Genomic DNA, 17,222 nt, shown 5'->3' with positions numbered 1-17,222 from the left:
TTATGGCTGAGTAATATTCCATTGTATATATGTGCCACATCTTCTTTATCCATTCATCTGTCGATGGACACTTAGGTTGCTTCCATGTCCTGGCTATTGTAAATAGAGCTACAGTGAACATTGTGGTACATGACTCTTTTTGAATTATGGTTTTCTCAGGGTATATGTCCAGTAGTGGGATTGCTGGGTGGTATGCTAGTTCTATTTTTAGTTTTATAAGGAATCTCCATGCTGTTCTACATACTGGCTATATCAATATACATTCCCACCAGCAGTGCAAGAGGCTTCCCTTTTCTCCACACCCTCTCCAGCATTTACTGTTTGTAGATTTTTTGATGATGGCCATTCTGACTGGTGTGAGGTGATACCTCATTGTAGTTTTGATTTGCATTTCTCTAATGATTAGTGATGTTGAGCACCCTTTCATGTGTTTGTTGGCAATCTGTATATCTTCTTTGGAGAAATGGCTATTTAGGTCTTCTGCCCATTCTTGGATTGGGTTGTTTGTTTTTTTAATATTGAGCTGCATGAGCTGTTTATATATTTGGGAGATTAATCCTTCCTCCGTTGATTCGTTTGCAAATACTTTCTCCCATTCTGACGGTTGTCTTTTCATCTTGTTTGTAGTCTCCTTTGCTATGCAAAAGCTTTTAAGTTTCATTAGGTCCCATCTGTTTATGTTTGTTTTTATTTCCATTACTCTAGGAGGTGGATCAAAAAAGATCTTGCTGTGATTTATGTCAAAGAGTGTTCTGCCTATGTTTTCCTCTAAGAGTTTTAGAGTGTCCGGTCTTACATTTAGGTCTTTAATCCACTTTGAGTTTATTTTTGTGTATGGTGTTAGGGAGTATTCTAATTTCATTCTTTTACATGTAGCTGTCCAGTTTTCCCAACACCATTTATTGAAGAGGCTGTCTTTTCTACACTGTATATCCTTGCCTCCTTTGTCATAGATTAGTTGACCATATGTGTGTGGATTTATCTCTGGGCTTTCTGTTCTATTCTATTGATCTATATTTCTGTTTTGGTGCCAGTACCATACTGTCTTGATTACTGTAGCTTTGTAGTATAGTCTGAAGTCAAGGAGCCTGATTCCTCCAGCTCCATTTTTCTTTCTCAAGATTGCTTTGGCTATTTGAGGTCTTTTGTGTTTCCATACAAATTTTGAATTTGTTCTAGTTCTGTGAAAAATGCCAGTGGTAGTTTGATAGGGATTGCATTGAATCTGTAGATTGCTTTGGGTAGTAGAGTCATTTTCACAATGTTGATTCTTCCAATCCAGGAACATGGTATATCTCCCCATCTGTTTGTATCAACTTTAATTTCTTTCACCAGTGTTTTATAGTTTTCTGCATACAGGTCTCTTGTTTCCCTAGGTAGGTTTATTCCTAGGCATTTTATTCTTTTTGTTGCAGTGGCAAATGGAAGTGTTTCCTTAATTTCTCCTTCAGAGTTTTCATCATTAGTATGTAGGAATGCAAGAGATTTCTGTGCATACCAAATTCTGTGCATACCAAATTCATTGATTAGCTCTCGTAGTTTTCTGGTAGCATCTTTAGGATTCTCTATGTATAGTAGCATGTCATCTGCAAACAGTGACAGCTTTACTTCTTCTTTTCCAATTTGGTTTCCTTTTATTTCTTTTTCTTCTCTGATTGCTGTGGCTAGAACTTCCAAAACTATGATGAATAATAGTTGTGAGAGTGGGCACCCTTCTCTTGTTCCTGATCTTAGAGGAAATGCTTTCAGTTTTTCACCATTGAGAATGATGTTGGATGTGAGTTTGTCATATATGGCCTTTATTATTTTGAGGTAAGTTTCCTCTATGCCTACTCTCTGGAGGGTTTTTATCATAAATGGGTGTTGAATTTTGTCAAAAGCTTTCTCTGCATCTATTGAGATGATCATATGGTTTTTCTCCTTTAGTTTGTTAATATGGTGTATCACGTTGATTGAGTTGCATATATTGAAGAATCCTTGCATTACTGGGATAAACCCCACTTGATCGTGGTGTATGATCCTTTTAATGTGCTGGTGGATTCTGTTTGCTAGTATTTTGTTGAGGATTTTTGCATCTATGTTCATCAGTGATATTGGCCTGTAGTTTTCTTTCTTTGTGACATCTTTGTCTTGTTTTGGTATCTGGGTGATGGTGGTCTCATAGAATGAGTTGGGGAATGTTCCTCCCTCTGCTATACTTTGGAAGAGTTTGAGAAGGATAGGTGTTAGCTCTTCTGTAAATATTTGGTAAGATTCACCTGTGAAGCCATCTGCTCCTGGGCTTTTGTTTGCTGGAAGATTTTTAAGCACAATTTCAATATCAGTGCTTGTGATTGGTCTGTTTATATTTTCGATTTCTTCCTGATTCAGTCTCGGAAGACTGTGCCTTTCTAAGAATATGTCCATTTCTTCCACGTTGCCCATTTTTTGGGCATATAATTGCTTGCAGTAATCTCTCATGACTCTTTGTATTTATTCAGTGTCAGTTTTTACTTCTCCTTTTTCCTTTCTAATTCTATTGATTTGAGTCTTCTCCCTTTTTTTCTTGATGAGTCTGGCTAATGGCTTATCAATTTTGTTTATCTTCTCAAAGAACCAGTTTTAGTTTTATTGATCTTTGTTATTGTTTCCTCCATTTCTTTTTCCTTTATTTCTGATCTGATCTTTATGATTTCTTTCCTTCTGCTAACTTTGGGTTTTTTTGTTCTTCTTTCTCTAATTGCTTTAGGTGTAAAGTTAGGTTAATTTTGAGATGTTTCTTGTTTCTTGAGGTAGGATTTTATTGTTATAAACTTCCCTCTTAGAACTGCTTTTGTTTCATCCCAAAGGTTTGGGTCATCGTGTTTTCCTTGTCATTTGTTTCTAGGTATTTTTTTATTTCTTCTTTGATTTCTTCAGTGATCTCTTGGTTATTTAGTAGTGTATTGTTTAGCCTCCATGTGTTTGTATTTATTACAGATTTTTTCCTGTAATTGATATCTAGTCTCATAGCATTGTGGTCAGAAGATATACTTGATACAATTTCAATTTTCTTAAATTTACTGAGGCTTGAATTGTGACCCAAGATATGACCTGTCCTGGAGAATGTTTCATGAGCACTTGAGAAGAAAGTGTATTCTGTTGTTTTTGGATGGAATATCCTATAAATATCAATTAAGTCCATCTTGTTTAATGTATCATTTAAAGCTTGTGTTTCCTTGTTTATTTTCACTTTGGATGATCTGTCCATTGGTGAAAGGAGGGTGTTAAAATCCCCTACTATGATTGTGTTCCTGTTGATTTCCCCTTTTATGGCTGTCAGCATTTGCTTTATGTATTGAGGTGATGCTATGTTGGCTGCATAAATATTTACAATTGTTATATCTTCTTCTTGGATTGATCCCTTGATCATTATGTAGTGTCCTTCTTTGTCTCTTGTAATAGTCTTTATTTTAAGGTCTATTTTCTCTGATATGAGATTGATACTCCAGCTTTCTTTTGATTTCCATTTGCATGGAATATCTTTTTCCAACCCCTCACTTTCAGTCTGTATGTGTCCCTAGGTCTGAAGTGGGTCTCTTTTAGACAGCATATATATGGGTCTTTTAATTTTGTATCCATTCAGCCAGTCTATATCTTTTGCTTGGAGCATTTAATCCACTTAAATTTAAGGTAGTTATCAATATATATGTTCCTATTACCATTTTCTTAATTGTTTTGGGTTTGTTATTGTAGGTGTTTCCTTCTCTTGTGTTTCCTGCCTAGAGAAGTTCCTTTAGCATTTGTTGTAAAACTGGTTTGGTGGTGCTGAATTCTCTTAGCTTTTTCTTATCTATAAAGGCTTTAATTTCTCCATCAAATCTGAATGAGATCTTTGCTGGGTAGAGTAATCTTGGTTGTAGGTTTTTCCCTTTCAACACTGTAAATATTTCCTGTTACTCTCTTCTGTCTTTCAGAGTTTCTGCTGAAAGATCAGCTGTTAACATTTTGGCGATTCACTTGTATGTTATTTGTTGCTTTCTCCTTGCTGCTTTTAATATTTTTGTTTGTATTTAATTTTTGATAGTTTGATTAATATGTATCTTGGTGTATTTCTCCTTGGAGTTTTCCTGTATGGGACTCTCTGTGCTTCCTGGACTTGATGGACTATTTCCCTTCCCATATTAGGGAACCTTTCAACTATAATCTCTTCAAACATTTTCTCAGACCCTTTCTTTTTCTCTTCTTCTTCTGAAACGCTTATAATTTGAATGTTGGTGTGTTTGATGTTGTCCCAGAGGTCTCTGAGACTGTCCTCAATTCTCTTCATTCTTTTTTCTTTATTCTGCTCTGCAGTAGTTATTTCCACTCTTTTACCTTCCAGATCACTTAGCTGTTCTTCTGCCTCAGTTATTCTGCTATTGAATCCTTCTACAGAATTTTTAATTTCATTTATTGTGTTGTTCATCATTATTTGTTTACTCTTTAGTTCTTCTAGGTCCTTGTTAAACATTTCTTGTATTTTCTCCATTGTATTTCCAAGATTTTGGATCATCTTTACTATCATTACTCTGAATTCTTTTTCAAGTAGACTGCCTATTTCCTCTTCATTTGTTTGGTCTGGTGGGTTTTTACCTTGCTCCTTCATCTGCTATGTGTTTCTCTGTCTTCTCATTTTACTTAACTTACTCTGTTTGGGGTGTCTCTTTTTGCAGGCTGCAGGATCGCTGTTCCTGTTGTTTTTGGTGTCTGCCCCCAGTGGCTAATGTTGATTCATCGGGTTGTGTAGTCTTCCTGATGGAGGGGACTAGTGCCTGTGTTTTGGTGGATGAGGCTGGATTTTGTCTTTCTGCTGGGCAGGACCACTGGAGGTGGCGTATTTTGGGGTGTCTGTGAATCTATTAAGATTTTAGGCAGACTGTCTGCTAACAGGTGGGGTTGTATTCCTGTCTTGCTAGTTGTTTGGCATAGGGTGTCCAGCACTGTAGCTTGCTGGTCTTTGAGTGGAGCTACATCTTAGCGTTGAGATGGAGATCTCTGGGAGAGCTTTCACCATTTCATATTACATGGAGCTGGGAGGTTCTGATGGACCAATGTCCTGATCTCGGCTCTCCCACCTCAGAGGCACAGACCTGATGCCCAGCCAGAGCACCAAGACCCTGTCAGCCACACGGCTCAGAAGAAAAGGGAGGGAAAAAAAGAAGAAAAATAATAATAAAATAAAGTTATTAAAATTTAAAAAAATTATTAAAAATAAAAATATTTTAAAGTCATGAAAATAAGAAAGAAAGGAAGAAGAAAACAACCAAACCAATAAACAAATCCACCTATGATAACAAGTTCTAAAAAGTATACTAAAAAAAAAAAATGGACAGACAAAACTAGGACAAATGCAAAAGCAAAGCTGTACAGACAAAATCACGCAAAGAAGCATACACATACACACTCACAAAAAGAGAAAAAGGAAAAAATATATATATATAAAGAAAAAGAAGAGAGCAGCCAAATCAATCAACAAATCTACCAATGATAATAAGCTCTAAATACTAAACTAAGATAAACATAAAACCAGAAACAAATTAGATGCAGAATGCAAACCCCAAGTGTACAGTTGCTCTCAAAGTCCAGTGCCTGAATATTGAGATGATTCGTTGTGTATTCAGGTATTCCACAGATGCAGGGTACATCAAGTTGATTGTGGAGCTTTAATCCACTGCTCCTGAGGCTGCTGGGAGAGATTTCCCTTTCTGTTCTTTGTTCGCACAGCTCCTGGGGTTCAGCTTTGGATTTGGCCCCTCCTCTGCGAGTAGGTCACCTGAGGGCGTCTGTTCTTTGCTCAGACAGGACGGGGTTAAAGGAGCAGCTGATTAGGGGGCTCTGGCTCACTCAGGCCAGGGGGAGGGAGGGGTATGGATGCGGGGCGAGCCTGTAGCAGCAGAGGCCGGCGTGACATTGCACCATCCTGAGGCGCGTCGTGCGTTCTCCCGGGGAAGTTGTCCCTGGATCACGGGACTCTGGCAGTGGCGGGCTGCACAGGCTCCCGAGAGAGGAGGTGTGGGTAGTGACCTATGCTTGCACACAGGCTTCTTGGTGGCGGCAGCAGCAGCCTTAGTGTCTCATGCCCATCTCTGGGGTCCGCTCTGGTAGCCGAGGCTCATGCCTGTCTCTGGAGCTCGTTTAGGCAGTGCTCTGAATCCCCTCTCCTCGCGCACCCTGAAACAATGGTCTCTTGCCTCATAGGCAGGTCCAGACTTTTTCTGGACTCCCTCCCGGCTAGCTGTGGTGCACTAGCCCCCTTCACTCTGTGTTCACGCAGCCAACCCCAGTCCTCTCCCTGGGATCTGACCTCTGAAGCCTGAGCCTCAGCTCCCAGCCTCCACCCATCCCAGTGGGTGAGCAGACAAGCCTCTCCGGGTGGTGAGTGCCAGTTGGCACTGATCGTCTGTGCGGCAATCTCTCCACTTTGCCCTCCGCACCCCTATTGCTGTGCTCTCCTCTGTGGCTCTGAGGCTTCCCTCTCCACCACCCCCCGTCTCCACCTGCGAAGGGGCTTCCTAGTGTGTGGAAACCTTTCCTCCTTCGCGGCTCCCTCCCAGAGGTGCAAATCCCATCCCTATTTTTTTGTCTCTGTTTTTCCTTTTTTCTTTTGCCCTACCCAGGTACGTGGGGAGTTTCTTGACTTTTGGGAAGTCTGAGGTCTTCTGCCAGCGTTCAGTAGGTGTTCTGTAGGAGTTGTTCCACATGTAGATGTATTTCTGATGTATTTGTGGGAAGGAAGGCGATCTCCAAGTCTTACTCCTCTGCCATCTTGAAGGTCTCCTAGGCTGACTTTTTAATTTCTTTTACTACTAATAAATTTATTTGGTTTTACTAAAAGCCACATATTGTCATTAAATCAAAAATTTTCATATTTTATTATAATTGTTTTCATTCTGAATGTCTGAAAGCTGTTCACTGAAAAATTTCGTCTTTCTTCAATGCAGTATTTCCTTATTTTTTATTAATATTTACATATGAAATAAAATGGGGAAAAAGGGCCACTACCTGATTCTTTGCATTCATAATCATGTAATTTAGGACCTCTGACTCCATGGAAATAAAAGATCTAAGTTTCAGAGCTAACAGTGACAGGATGAAAGGCTTCTGCTGTTGCTGGTTGAGAATGAATTATTTCCCTGCATGGGGGAATTCAGGGATGTCCTTCATCGTGCTGTGTGTTAATTGGATTGTCTTTGGTATAGCTGGTTTAAGCATGGCACAGATCATTTCCACATGGGTATCTTGAGTCAGGCTGGCCTTCTAAACCCACAGGTCTGTTTTAAAGTCTGAGCACTTTCTCACATCAAAGAGCAGAAGGGAAGTTTCTGAATCAAAAACTAAGTGGATTTCTTATCTCATGGCCTGCAGCCATAGGGTGTGCTAACTTCCTGGGAGAGATGTCTCACCAGAGCTTTTAAAAAGAGGCATCGGCTGGGTGCTTTACCTTCATTGGTCAGTTTGCAGGGAGATGCCTTCAAAGGAGCCATGTTACAGGAAACACCCAGTTAGATGGTCTCATTCTTTTTGGCTTGTATGCTGGGAAGGTAGATGCATTGCTGCTACAGAGCAGTGAGGAGGTGGTGTCTCCAGAGAGGCTAAGCCACTCCTAAAATGTATTCCAGCAAAGCAGGGAACACCAGGGTAGCAGATAGTCTAATTAATGGCCTTCAAGAGTCTAGTCCCAGAAGAAGATAGAGGGATGAGGGTCTGAAGAAGGGTCACTCTTGGTCAGAGCAAACTGGGCAGGTCTGCAGTCTGCAGAGAAATCAACTTTGCCATCTTATTACAAAAACCATGACAAATTGGAGGAAATTGCACGACTCTAGACTTCACCCCCTGACAACATAAGGCTCTCACTTCTTGTTTTCTCTCTGCACAGTTGTGGGACTGCATCTCAAATTCTAACTTGGATGCTTGGCCCTTATTGCATCCTTTGCTTATCTGATTCCACAGCATTTGCACTAGGGTTTAGTACTAAACCCCAAATTTACTGCCTTCAATGCTTTTCCTTTTGCATAATAGTCCTGAGAGCATTTTTAAAAATAGCTTCATCTGTTTCACTGTACTGCCATAATATATCTTTAAATTTTTCATAAAATTTTTATAATATCTTATTTTTTTTTGCCTTTTGCTTGCTACTTTCTTTCCTCCATGATCATTTATTGAATACCTGCCATGTGTCAGGTGCATGTCCTACGGTGATGGAGCTAAATAACTTGGATGCTGATGTCGTCAGCATCCAATGGGGGGTGCAGGGAATCAGGTGCCCACACTAATGGCCATGCCACAGAGGCAAGGGCCAGTGGAAGCTTGCCTGAAGTGTCCTGGGAGCACTGAGGATAGAGCAAACACTTGTGCTTGGCAAGGGACACAGAAGGCTTTTGAGAAGAGGAGAACTTGAACAAAAAGAAGTTGTCCTGGAGACAAATACTCTTATCAGGAGAAGGATATTTCAGGCAGAATGACAGCTCATGGAAAGGCACTGAGGCATGAACAGCTGGGCATGTCTGGGGACATCACTGATAATTCGGTGCCACAAGAACATAGGGCACATGGGAAAGTGATTAAGTCTCCAGACGATGAGAAGACTTGTGGGCCCTTCCAAGGAATTCACTCTTTATTTGGTGGGCCATAGGGAGCTTTGATGGGTTGTAAGCATCAGGGTAATATGATCTACTGTGTTTTTGACTAAGATTGCTAATTTTCTTCAACTCTAATTTTACCTTTAATTGTACTCCCTGTATCTTTCTTTTTCTTTAAAACCCATAATATTTATTCTGGTTATCTATTTTCCAAAACCTATAAAAGTATATTCATCCCCACCCTCTCTTCCCTTCCATCACCTTCCCATGGGAAGCACTTGGCAGAAGTTTGGATGTGGATTTGCATACAACATTTTAAGCACTTGCTCTGTGCCAGGCACCGTGTAAAGCAATTTCATGATCTTCTCTCTTCTCCCCTTACTGTCTGTCCACTACCTCTTAACACAATGACTGGGAATATCGGGGAGAGAGCTTTGAACCGAATGAAGAGCTCCAAAGAAGCCTGTAATATACTGCTCTGAGCTCACCCTGTGCATCTGGGGCTCGTGCAGTAAAATAGTGTACACTCAGCTCAAGGCAAGTTCTTAAGGTGATCTTATATTCAGGCACTTCACCTCTCAGACCATATGACCATGACTGTTCTAGTCCTCTGCAACTGCAACGTCCCATACCTTCCACACGCACCTTGAAGCTGCGTTTTAGCCTTTTGTTCACAGTTAGAATGAAGCTTAGTGCATTTTACTTAGGCTTCCTCCATGAAAATATCCCCAGAAGAGATTTAATTAATCCATATTTTTGAATATAGTGGCAAACTCCCCAGTAAGTCAGGACCTTGTCTTATTCACGATAGTCCCCTGATCACAGGTTAGCCTGTCTCATTTCAGTCTCAGCTGTGATATTGGTTTTTGCCAATTTGTGTTTCCATGAGCTGTCCAGGACAAGAGTTGGAGAGAAAAGTGCCTTTAGGGATTCAAAGAAAACCCCACTGGGAAGAATAGGACAGGCCAGTGTGCCTCATTCCACCTTCCAAAAACTCATAATGCAAGGTAATCTTACATATTCAATTCAGAAAGAAAAATATTCACATGTATTTATGTATAATATACATGGTAGGCAGTTGTCTCCCAATATTCTATTTCTCCTTCTGTTTAGAACCCTGATTTTTAGCAGAGCATGTTGCCATCAGAATAAGTGATGGCAGCTTCCCTTAGTTAGGAGTGGTCATACGACTCTATTTCCCAGCACCCCTTGTAGCCAGGTGTGGCCACTGAGATGTATGCAGAAGTGTTGGGAGATTTTGGGGAAGAAGCCCTTTATAAGGAAAGGTGTGAATTTCACTAGCCGTCTTCTGCTTTCTTCTACTGCTGGCTTGGAACATAGACATGATGGCTGGAGCTCTAGCAGCTATTTAGCCATCTAAGGTCTAAAATTTTCTGTCCTACTAGTTATAGGGTAGTAGGACAGAAAACAAAAAGATTTGGCACTTGAAGACACCATGGGACAACCATAACAGCCTTGAACTGCCTACCCCTGGACTTCTTTTATCTAAAAATGAATAAAAAAATGAATGAATGAGCTTCAAGCTTATTTCAGCTATGTTTATTTTATTTTGTTCCATATGTGCATTCAAACTCAAGTTTACACGTTGGAGATCTAAGTAAAAGTAGTTTAAGTCTACCTTCCTCCCAGTCTATAGCATACGGGAGTCTAAAGCATATGAGAATCAATCTATGATTGATATATGAGAGTCCAAAGCCCTCCCCAAGATACCCGTGAATCCCTGAGCATGTAAACTCCTAGTCCTTCAGCTTCTGGAGTTGTTATTACCTGTGCCTCCTTTGCTCTGCCCTGCTCTGATCCAAACATGAAACTCGTTTCCTCATTGATTTCCACAAGAATCCATTCAGGATCTTGGCAAAGTATCACCTCTCACATGGCACAGCAAACAACTTACTGATCTATGTTGAACTTCCTATTAGCTCAGGTCTTTTCGCCACCCCACTTCCCAGCACTTCTCTTTTGGCGCTTCAGCCAGGAAGACCCCAGTGTCTCATTTGATCCTGCTTCTCCCTTCTCTGCCCCTACTTCCTTCCTTTAACATCCAAATTCTACTGCCTCACTTATAAAAAGCAGCCCATGTGCTACAGCTCCTTTACCCAAATTTACTCTTAGGTGCCCGGCAGACAAAAGAAGTTCTATTGAATCGAATTCACTCTCCTAAGAAGGCAGTTGTCGTTGTAAATGGCATCAGTGAGTGTGAACGTAGCTCTAAAATCTTAGGAACCTCAGAATGCACGAAGGAGTAGTTTGGGTGTATGGGGAGCAGGAAAGGAGTGTTGGAGCAAAGATCTGCCTGTGTGTCTGGGTCACTCTGCACCCTTGCCATTGCTACATTGTTAACACATTGAGGATCACTGGCTTATTTCCTGGTGCGTGTCTCTTCCTGCTGGAAACTACCAGTGTACCTCTTGGGAGGTGGGTTTCCACATTCTCTCTCACCATGTGGTTATTTTCTACATTACATCTGCAAGTTTCTCTCCTACCAGTGATAATACGCTTGGGTGGTCACTCCTCTGGGGTGTTCTGAATTTCTACTTTGTATCTACTTAAGTGCATTATTAAAATGGACATTCCTTTAAAGATTCCGAGAAAATATAAAAAACATGTTAAAATTCCAATACTTGAGAAGGATAGTGTTAATTCATTGTTAGCTTTAAATTTACCTAACATTTACTGTTAGGTTTTTTTCCATTCATGTTGTCTCTTTAATCCTCATACTTTCCCTATAATATTGGCATCATATACCCCATTTTGTAGTTAAATAAACTGATACCCAGAGAGGTAGATCAGCTTGCCCAAGGACACACAATTAGTAAGTGATGAAACCATGATGAAGATGAAAGTGCCGCTGATCCTAAGCCCAGAACTCTTTTAATTAGCCGACACGCACCCTTGTCATGGATTAATTTACCGTTTCCCTAGCAGAGAGCAGAGACGTGAGGTAGAATAAATAAACCCTGGCTGGGGAGGAGGGGTCAGCAAAGGATCTGGACTTGGTGTGAACCAAGGGTCACCACAGAGAATCCTGGGAAGCCAGAAGCAAGGGGAGGGATCCTTGGTGTCCGAAAGAGGAGGAAGTCAAAGAGAAGAGGCGCTTTTGAGGGAGCACCAGATTTTACAGTATCTCCTGTCACCCAGGTCAGTTTTTTTTGTTTTTTGTGTTTTTTTTCTGATTAAGGAACTTGCTGTGAATGAGATGGTTGAGGCCAATGCAGTTCAAAATATAGTCAGGAAGCATATTCAAACAGAACAAGCCAGAATCACCGGTGTAACATTTGAGAATTATAAACCCTCAGCCTTCTGTAGCAGCTGGACAGACTGTGATTTGAATCGAAACTCTCCGAGTGAAGTAAGCAACAAAGTGCTCCAAGGAAGAAATCTCATTTCCCAAAAGCAGATTTTGAGAAACTCAGAATTGGAGCATCTGACACAGGTGTCCTCAAGGGACATCGTACAGGGTTCAACAAGTCGTTAGAAACCATTGGCAGGTCCAGGGCCTTTCAGCAAGTTGTACAGAGATTCTAATAGGTCATGTGCACTCAGTGCTCCAGGAGCACAGGCAGCCCTGTCGGGGAGATGAGACCAGGCAGTCTGAGCGATGCCTGTGCAAACGGTAGGAGCCCTGCACCTTCGCCTCGGTGACAGGAGGGAGGGTTTGTTAGTGGTACATGGTCTCACGCACTCCCTTCGGCATCAGTTAGCAAAATCATTTCCTGACTTTCTCAGCGGCCACGGCTCACGGGCCCAGCCGCTCCGCGGCATGTGGGATCTTCCCGGACCGGGGCACAAACCCGTGTCCCCTGCATCGGCAGGCAGACTCTCAACCACTGCGCCACCAGAGAAGCCCTGTGTTCCTCTTTTGACCCTGCCAAGTAAGAACTCACCTTTCAAGCATGAAAATCACTTCCGTTTAGGGAAAACCTACTATATGTCAAACACTACCATGACATTCCTCCACAGCTGAAGAATCTCAGCCCTGGAAATGGTAAAGGACTGGCTCAGTGCTATACAGCTAAGCCCGGGGTTCCCAGGGCAGCCAGCCCTGCCCGAAGCCCCCCAGCATCTCAGGCTGCCTCAGGACCGCCGTCCCTGGGGTGCTTGTGGGTGGAACTGCCTGGGTCACGCACACATGACCAAGGGCCTAAAAGTTGCACACAGCCTAACAGTGAGAAATGCCTCTCACCCTGAGGTGTCCCAGTCCTGCTTGCAGCTATAGATGTAGACCAGGAGACCCTCAGGAGGCCCAGAGCTGGGGCCAAATGCTTTTGCCGAAGCTGTGTGAAGATTCCTCCCCCACCTATGGGTTAACAAACTAGACTCTGCTCCTGGAGGGCTGCCCTGCACACAGACGGTGTTCGATAAATGCAGCCTTCAGTAAATGCAGCCAGTGTCATTTTCCTATACCTTGGCCTGCAACTACCATGGGCGTCTTAGAATTCTCTCGAAATCTGGCCTGAGGTGCAGATTTCATCATACTCCTGCTGGGATAATAACCAAAGCTTTGATTTACCAAATCTTCTTGCTGGACACACTGCTTTATAGTATGAATACCTCATCTATTTTAGTCCTTCCAGCAACCCTGACAAATATTATTATAATTCCAGTATAAATGAAGAAGTAGAAGAAAGTATAGAAAGGTTCCATCACTGGTCTAATACATGACTCAGAAGCGAACAATGGATAGGATAGTTGAACATGTGTCTTTTTGTCTTTCCAGTCAGTGCTATTAATAACTCTATTATCCTGCCTGCCAAGGAATTCCCTGGAATTTCTCTAGGCCCTGACCCCTCTGTTGGTCGTGGTGACCTCCAGAGCTTCCCTTGGCCACAGGGTCAGAGACCTTGTGAAACAGCAGCTCAGCCTCAAAGGAAGCCACGGGTCCATGGTGACCAAGGACATCCATGGCATTCGCTGGCCTAACCAGTGCTGGACCCTTAAGTAGGGAAATACTCTGGTGTGTGATATCTCTGCTGCAGATTCAGAGATTTGACAAATTGGCGTTTGTTAAACTAATGCTCACCCAAGAAGTCTTCATAAAAATTGATATTTCCTATATCCTGGAAAGAATACAACTCTAAAATTCTACCTGCTGCTTAAAATGCTGTTCCTTAAGTAAAAAGCAGGAGGAGGAGAAGAAATGTCTACCAATTTTGATAGCTTTTATAATATTTTATAAAGTTGATCATAAGCTTTCCTCAGAGCCTAAACAGGGAGAATATTAATTGCATGATCCCCCAGGCTTATCTAGATTGCAGCCCTTTGCCCCACTCCCCTTATCTCATCGGAGAATGGCTTGTGACTTTGCTGTATCCTATTTTAGAACAAAGCATTTAGATTATATGTCTTTTCTCTATCTATGATCTGGTTTAGTTTTCAGTTTGTTGGTTTGTTTGTTTTCTTCTTGGAAAAATAGCATTCAAGTCTCATCTTCAAAATAGAAAATCAGTCTTAAAAATGAACAAATCTTTCACAGGTGAGGGATGTAAACAGACTTCGAAATTCTGGAGAAAAGAGATGCATCGTGCACCGTCAAGTAAATATGAATTGGTTAATTTCAGCTCATCTTTTTTCTTATTAGATCGACAATCCAGCCATTTTGACTGCCCCTTTACTGTCTCACTGTTCAGTTTCTGAACACCAATGAATGGCCTTGGGAAAACTTGACCCTTCAAGGAATAATCCAACTTCTCCAGAGGAAAATAACTACTTGACCGGAATATTCTTTAAGAACAAAATAAGGAGCCCAACCTCACCATCTAAAACTGTTTATAGCAAAACCAAACTTCTGAATACAACGGATTATAATTTCTACAGCCTGTGAACAACTGCTGATCAAATTGCTAAAGGCTGCTGTTTTTGTGGTTGAGGCTTTCTTCTTTGGTTTTACTTTTAATTTAGTTTTGTTTTGCAAGAACGAAAGAGGAAGGGCCGCCTACCCAGGCTGCAGGACGATTCCAGCAAGCCTCGAGTTTCCTGGGGTTCACAGCCGCGGACTTCAGCCAGCAAGTGCAGAAGCGCTTGTTGCTGCCTCAGCTGCACCTGGGTTTTTCCTTGTCTTGCAGTTTGTAGCCTAGAAGAACGGTGCGCAAGCGACTCCAGCTCTTCCCACACCCAGGCCAGTGTGGCTCTCTCTCAGGGCTCTGTCATAGTGAAAAGTGTGTATGTGAGTGTGGTGTGTGTGTGTGTCAGAAAACGAAAGAGAAGGGGAGAGAGACTGATCGATTCTTCGGCCTCAACTTCAGCATCCCTTAGTTGTCCGCTTCTGTCCCCAGGCTGGTGTCTTCTGGTGCAGTAGCTCCGAGATGAAGCCACCCTGGAAAATCCTTATGGCTACTCCTCTGTTCTTTCTCCTGACCCTTCACACCTTGGCCTCTCCAGCCTATGACCACCAGCCCAGCACCAGACGCTCCAAAGGCCAAGTCTGTATAGGTACGTAAATATTCTATTTTTAATGTGGATATCATGGGGTCAAATCCTTGGCTTGCATAGTAAATCACCTATTTAATGGCATCCATAGCTGTAAGATTCCAAGTAAGACACCAACAACCTTACCAGCGTAGAAAAATTTTCTTCTTAGAGTAAGCATTCACACTACATGCACATTATGTGTGTATAGAAGCATGCTATATAGTTGCTAGTTTGAATTAAAAGTCTTCCACCTCATTGGTGATTGGAATTTTTTCCCCCTGGATGGGCAACTATAAAAGCCTGAAATTCTTACCTCCTTTCGGGACAGTAGGCAGCATTACACAGTAGAAGGAAGATGGACTTTGACCTTTGAATTGCTGCCACCTCCTCCCCCTCTGTTCTGTCCCTTACAGTCTGAAACTTTGAGCAACTTAACACTTCCATACCTCTGTGTTCTTATGGATGAAACGAGGCTTATTATACGCACTTCATGGCTATGTGAGAATTGAGATCATGCGTGTAAATTTATGGTATTTGCACACAGTAAGGATTCAACAATCTTAGTTTTCTTCCTTCTCTCAGTGAGTCCAGAGATGGCAATAAAAGGACAGTCACCTGGAAACATTGAACTTTGACTGAGATATGGCTTTCACTTTTCTTTTATTGAAGTATTTTACTTCAAAGTAGTTGTTGTTTGGTGTTTGGTGTTTGGGGTTTTGTTTTTCTTTTTTTGGGGGGGGTGTTGTTTTTTTGTTTGATTTTTTGGAGAGGAGTAAAAGTAGGGTAAGAACTTTGATATTCATGTTATACCTGGTGATTCCTGAACAGGGCCAAGGGCTTTCAGTGGGTCAGTCCATGGAGCCAAGGATACTCAGAAGTCTGAGTAGTAATTATTCAATGAGCAGATCTCAAAATAAAATCCTGGTTTAAGAAGCCAGAAGAAGAACTCGAGGGATGAGTATGGTGGCCATCTCTTACAAATGAAAAGTTTGGATACAGATTATGATACATATGAATTATTTCTGGAGACAGTACAGAACAATATCTGAATTAGTCCTATTTCCTGAAAAAACCATGATTTCCAGTCTTTATACATGTTAAGGAGCACATCTCTGGTTTCAAGGTCTTCTTTTAAATTAAAACCTTAAGACCTGGATTCCCTGCGAATCTATTCTCCACAGGCCTGGAAGCAGAGGTCTGTGGCCCCATTGGAGCCATGCCTGGGAGGTTATCCCCACCCACTGTTTGGTTCCATCAGATAATTATTTACCACCTTCTCTTTTCTCAAAACAAACACCTAAAGCTTGTCAAGTGGAAATGCACTCGAGAAAGGCTTAAGTGGAATCAGTTCTACTTCTAGGATGGTTGCATCATCTGAGATACTTGGCCCTCCACCCCTATAAAGTAGACATGAGATACTCATTCCCTTCCCTGCCCCATTCCCACTGAGGCATAGAGAATTAGAATGAGGTGTTGAGGGGATTCTAGGATATGGTTGTTCTGGCTATCTATTATTGCATAACAAAATTTAAAATAACCATTTTGCCATACCATGATCTTGTGGGTCAAGTGTGCACTTTTAGCACCAGCATGCCCAGCAGCTGTGGGGATTGGAGGTGTCTCCTGAAAGGGGACCTGGGGGTGCTCTTAGGCACTGGCCAAATGTGGAAGTGTCTTAGGAAGCAGTGAAGTAAGCTTACTCGCAGCTGGTGGTAAGAGGAAAAGCCTCATAGAGGGGGTGGGAGAAGAGGAGGAATTGTCATTTGGACTTCTGTTACTCCCAACAACTTTCAAACGAAAAGCAGGACTACATGACTTCCAACTCATTGGCTCCCATAGTCCAGAGTTTGCACGTAAGAGGTCAACCCACACAGAGGTGGACTCTTCTTCTGGTTGTCATCTAACATCCTGGCACAGAGAATCTGGGCTAAGTCTTTAGCTCACTGAACAAGAGGCAGGGGAGAGTGAGGAGAGCTCCCAGTGCAGATGTGGCTACCAGGGCCACGGAGGGAGGGGGCAGCTGTCACAGAAGTGGGAACTCTTGTGACTGGAGAGATACTCCACAAGGAGCCACTGTAGAAGTTATTGAGTGATTGAGCCAACATCCCCATCATAAACAAACAACCCCAGCTCCTATACCAAGAGGAGCCTTTGCAGTAGGGAACCGACCAGTAGATCTGGAGGGCATGGCCTTGAACATATTCCAAAATCAGA

General features: G+C 42.1%; 1 protein-coding gene across 9 annotated transcripts in view; it reads left to right on the top strand.

Annotated features, from left to right (window-relative positions):
- Positions 1–11,668: 11,668 nt before the first annotated feature.
- Positions 11,669–17,222, top strand: part of AOAH (acyloxyacyl hydrolase) — a 170,977-nt gene continuing 165,423 nt past the window's right edge. For 2 of the 9 annotated variants that reach the window (XM_024768890.1, XM_024768889.1), the window contains exon 1: positions 14,894–15,029. Coding sequence is in view for 6 of the 9 variants with exons in the window: in XM_024768886.1 (XP_024624654.1) it covers positions 14,903–15,029 (127 nt within the window). In the remaining 3 variants the exon portion in view is untranslated. Of the gene's footprint in view, positions 11,739–14,528; positions 14,764–14,872; positions 15,030–17,222 lie in introns of those variants that run through there. The other 7 variants (XM_024768886.1, XM_024768885.1, XM_024768887.1 and 4 more) reach the window with 7 other exon arrangements.

Source organism: Neophocaena asiaeorientalis, unplaced genomic scaffold (assembly GCF_003031525.2).
Source record: "Neophocaena asiaeorientalis asiaeorientalis breed wild unplaced genomic scaffold, Neophocaena_asiaeorientalis_V1.1 scaffold314, whole genome shotgun sequence".
In the NCBI taxonomy this organism is placed as follows: Eukaryota; Metazoa; Chordata; class Mammalia; order Artiodactyla; family Phocoenidae; genus Neophocaena; species Neophocaena asiaeorientalis.
Note: the sequence above shows the minus strand (reverse complement) of the source record. Positions and strands in the feature narration are given on the sequence as shown.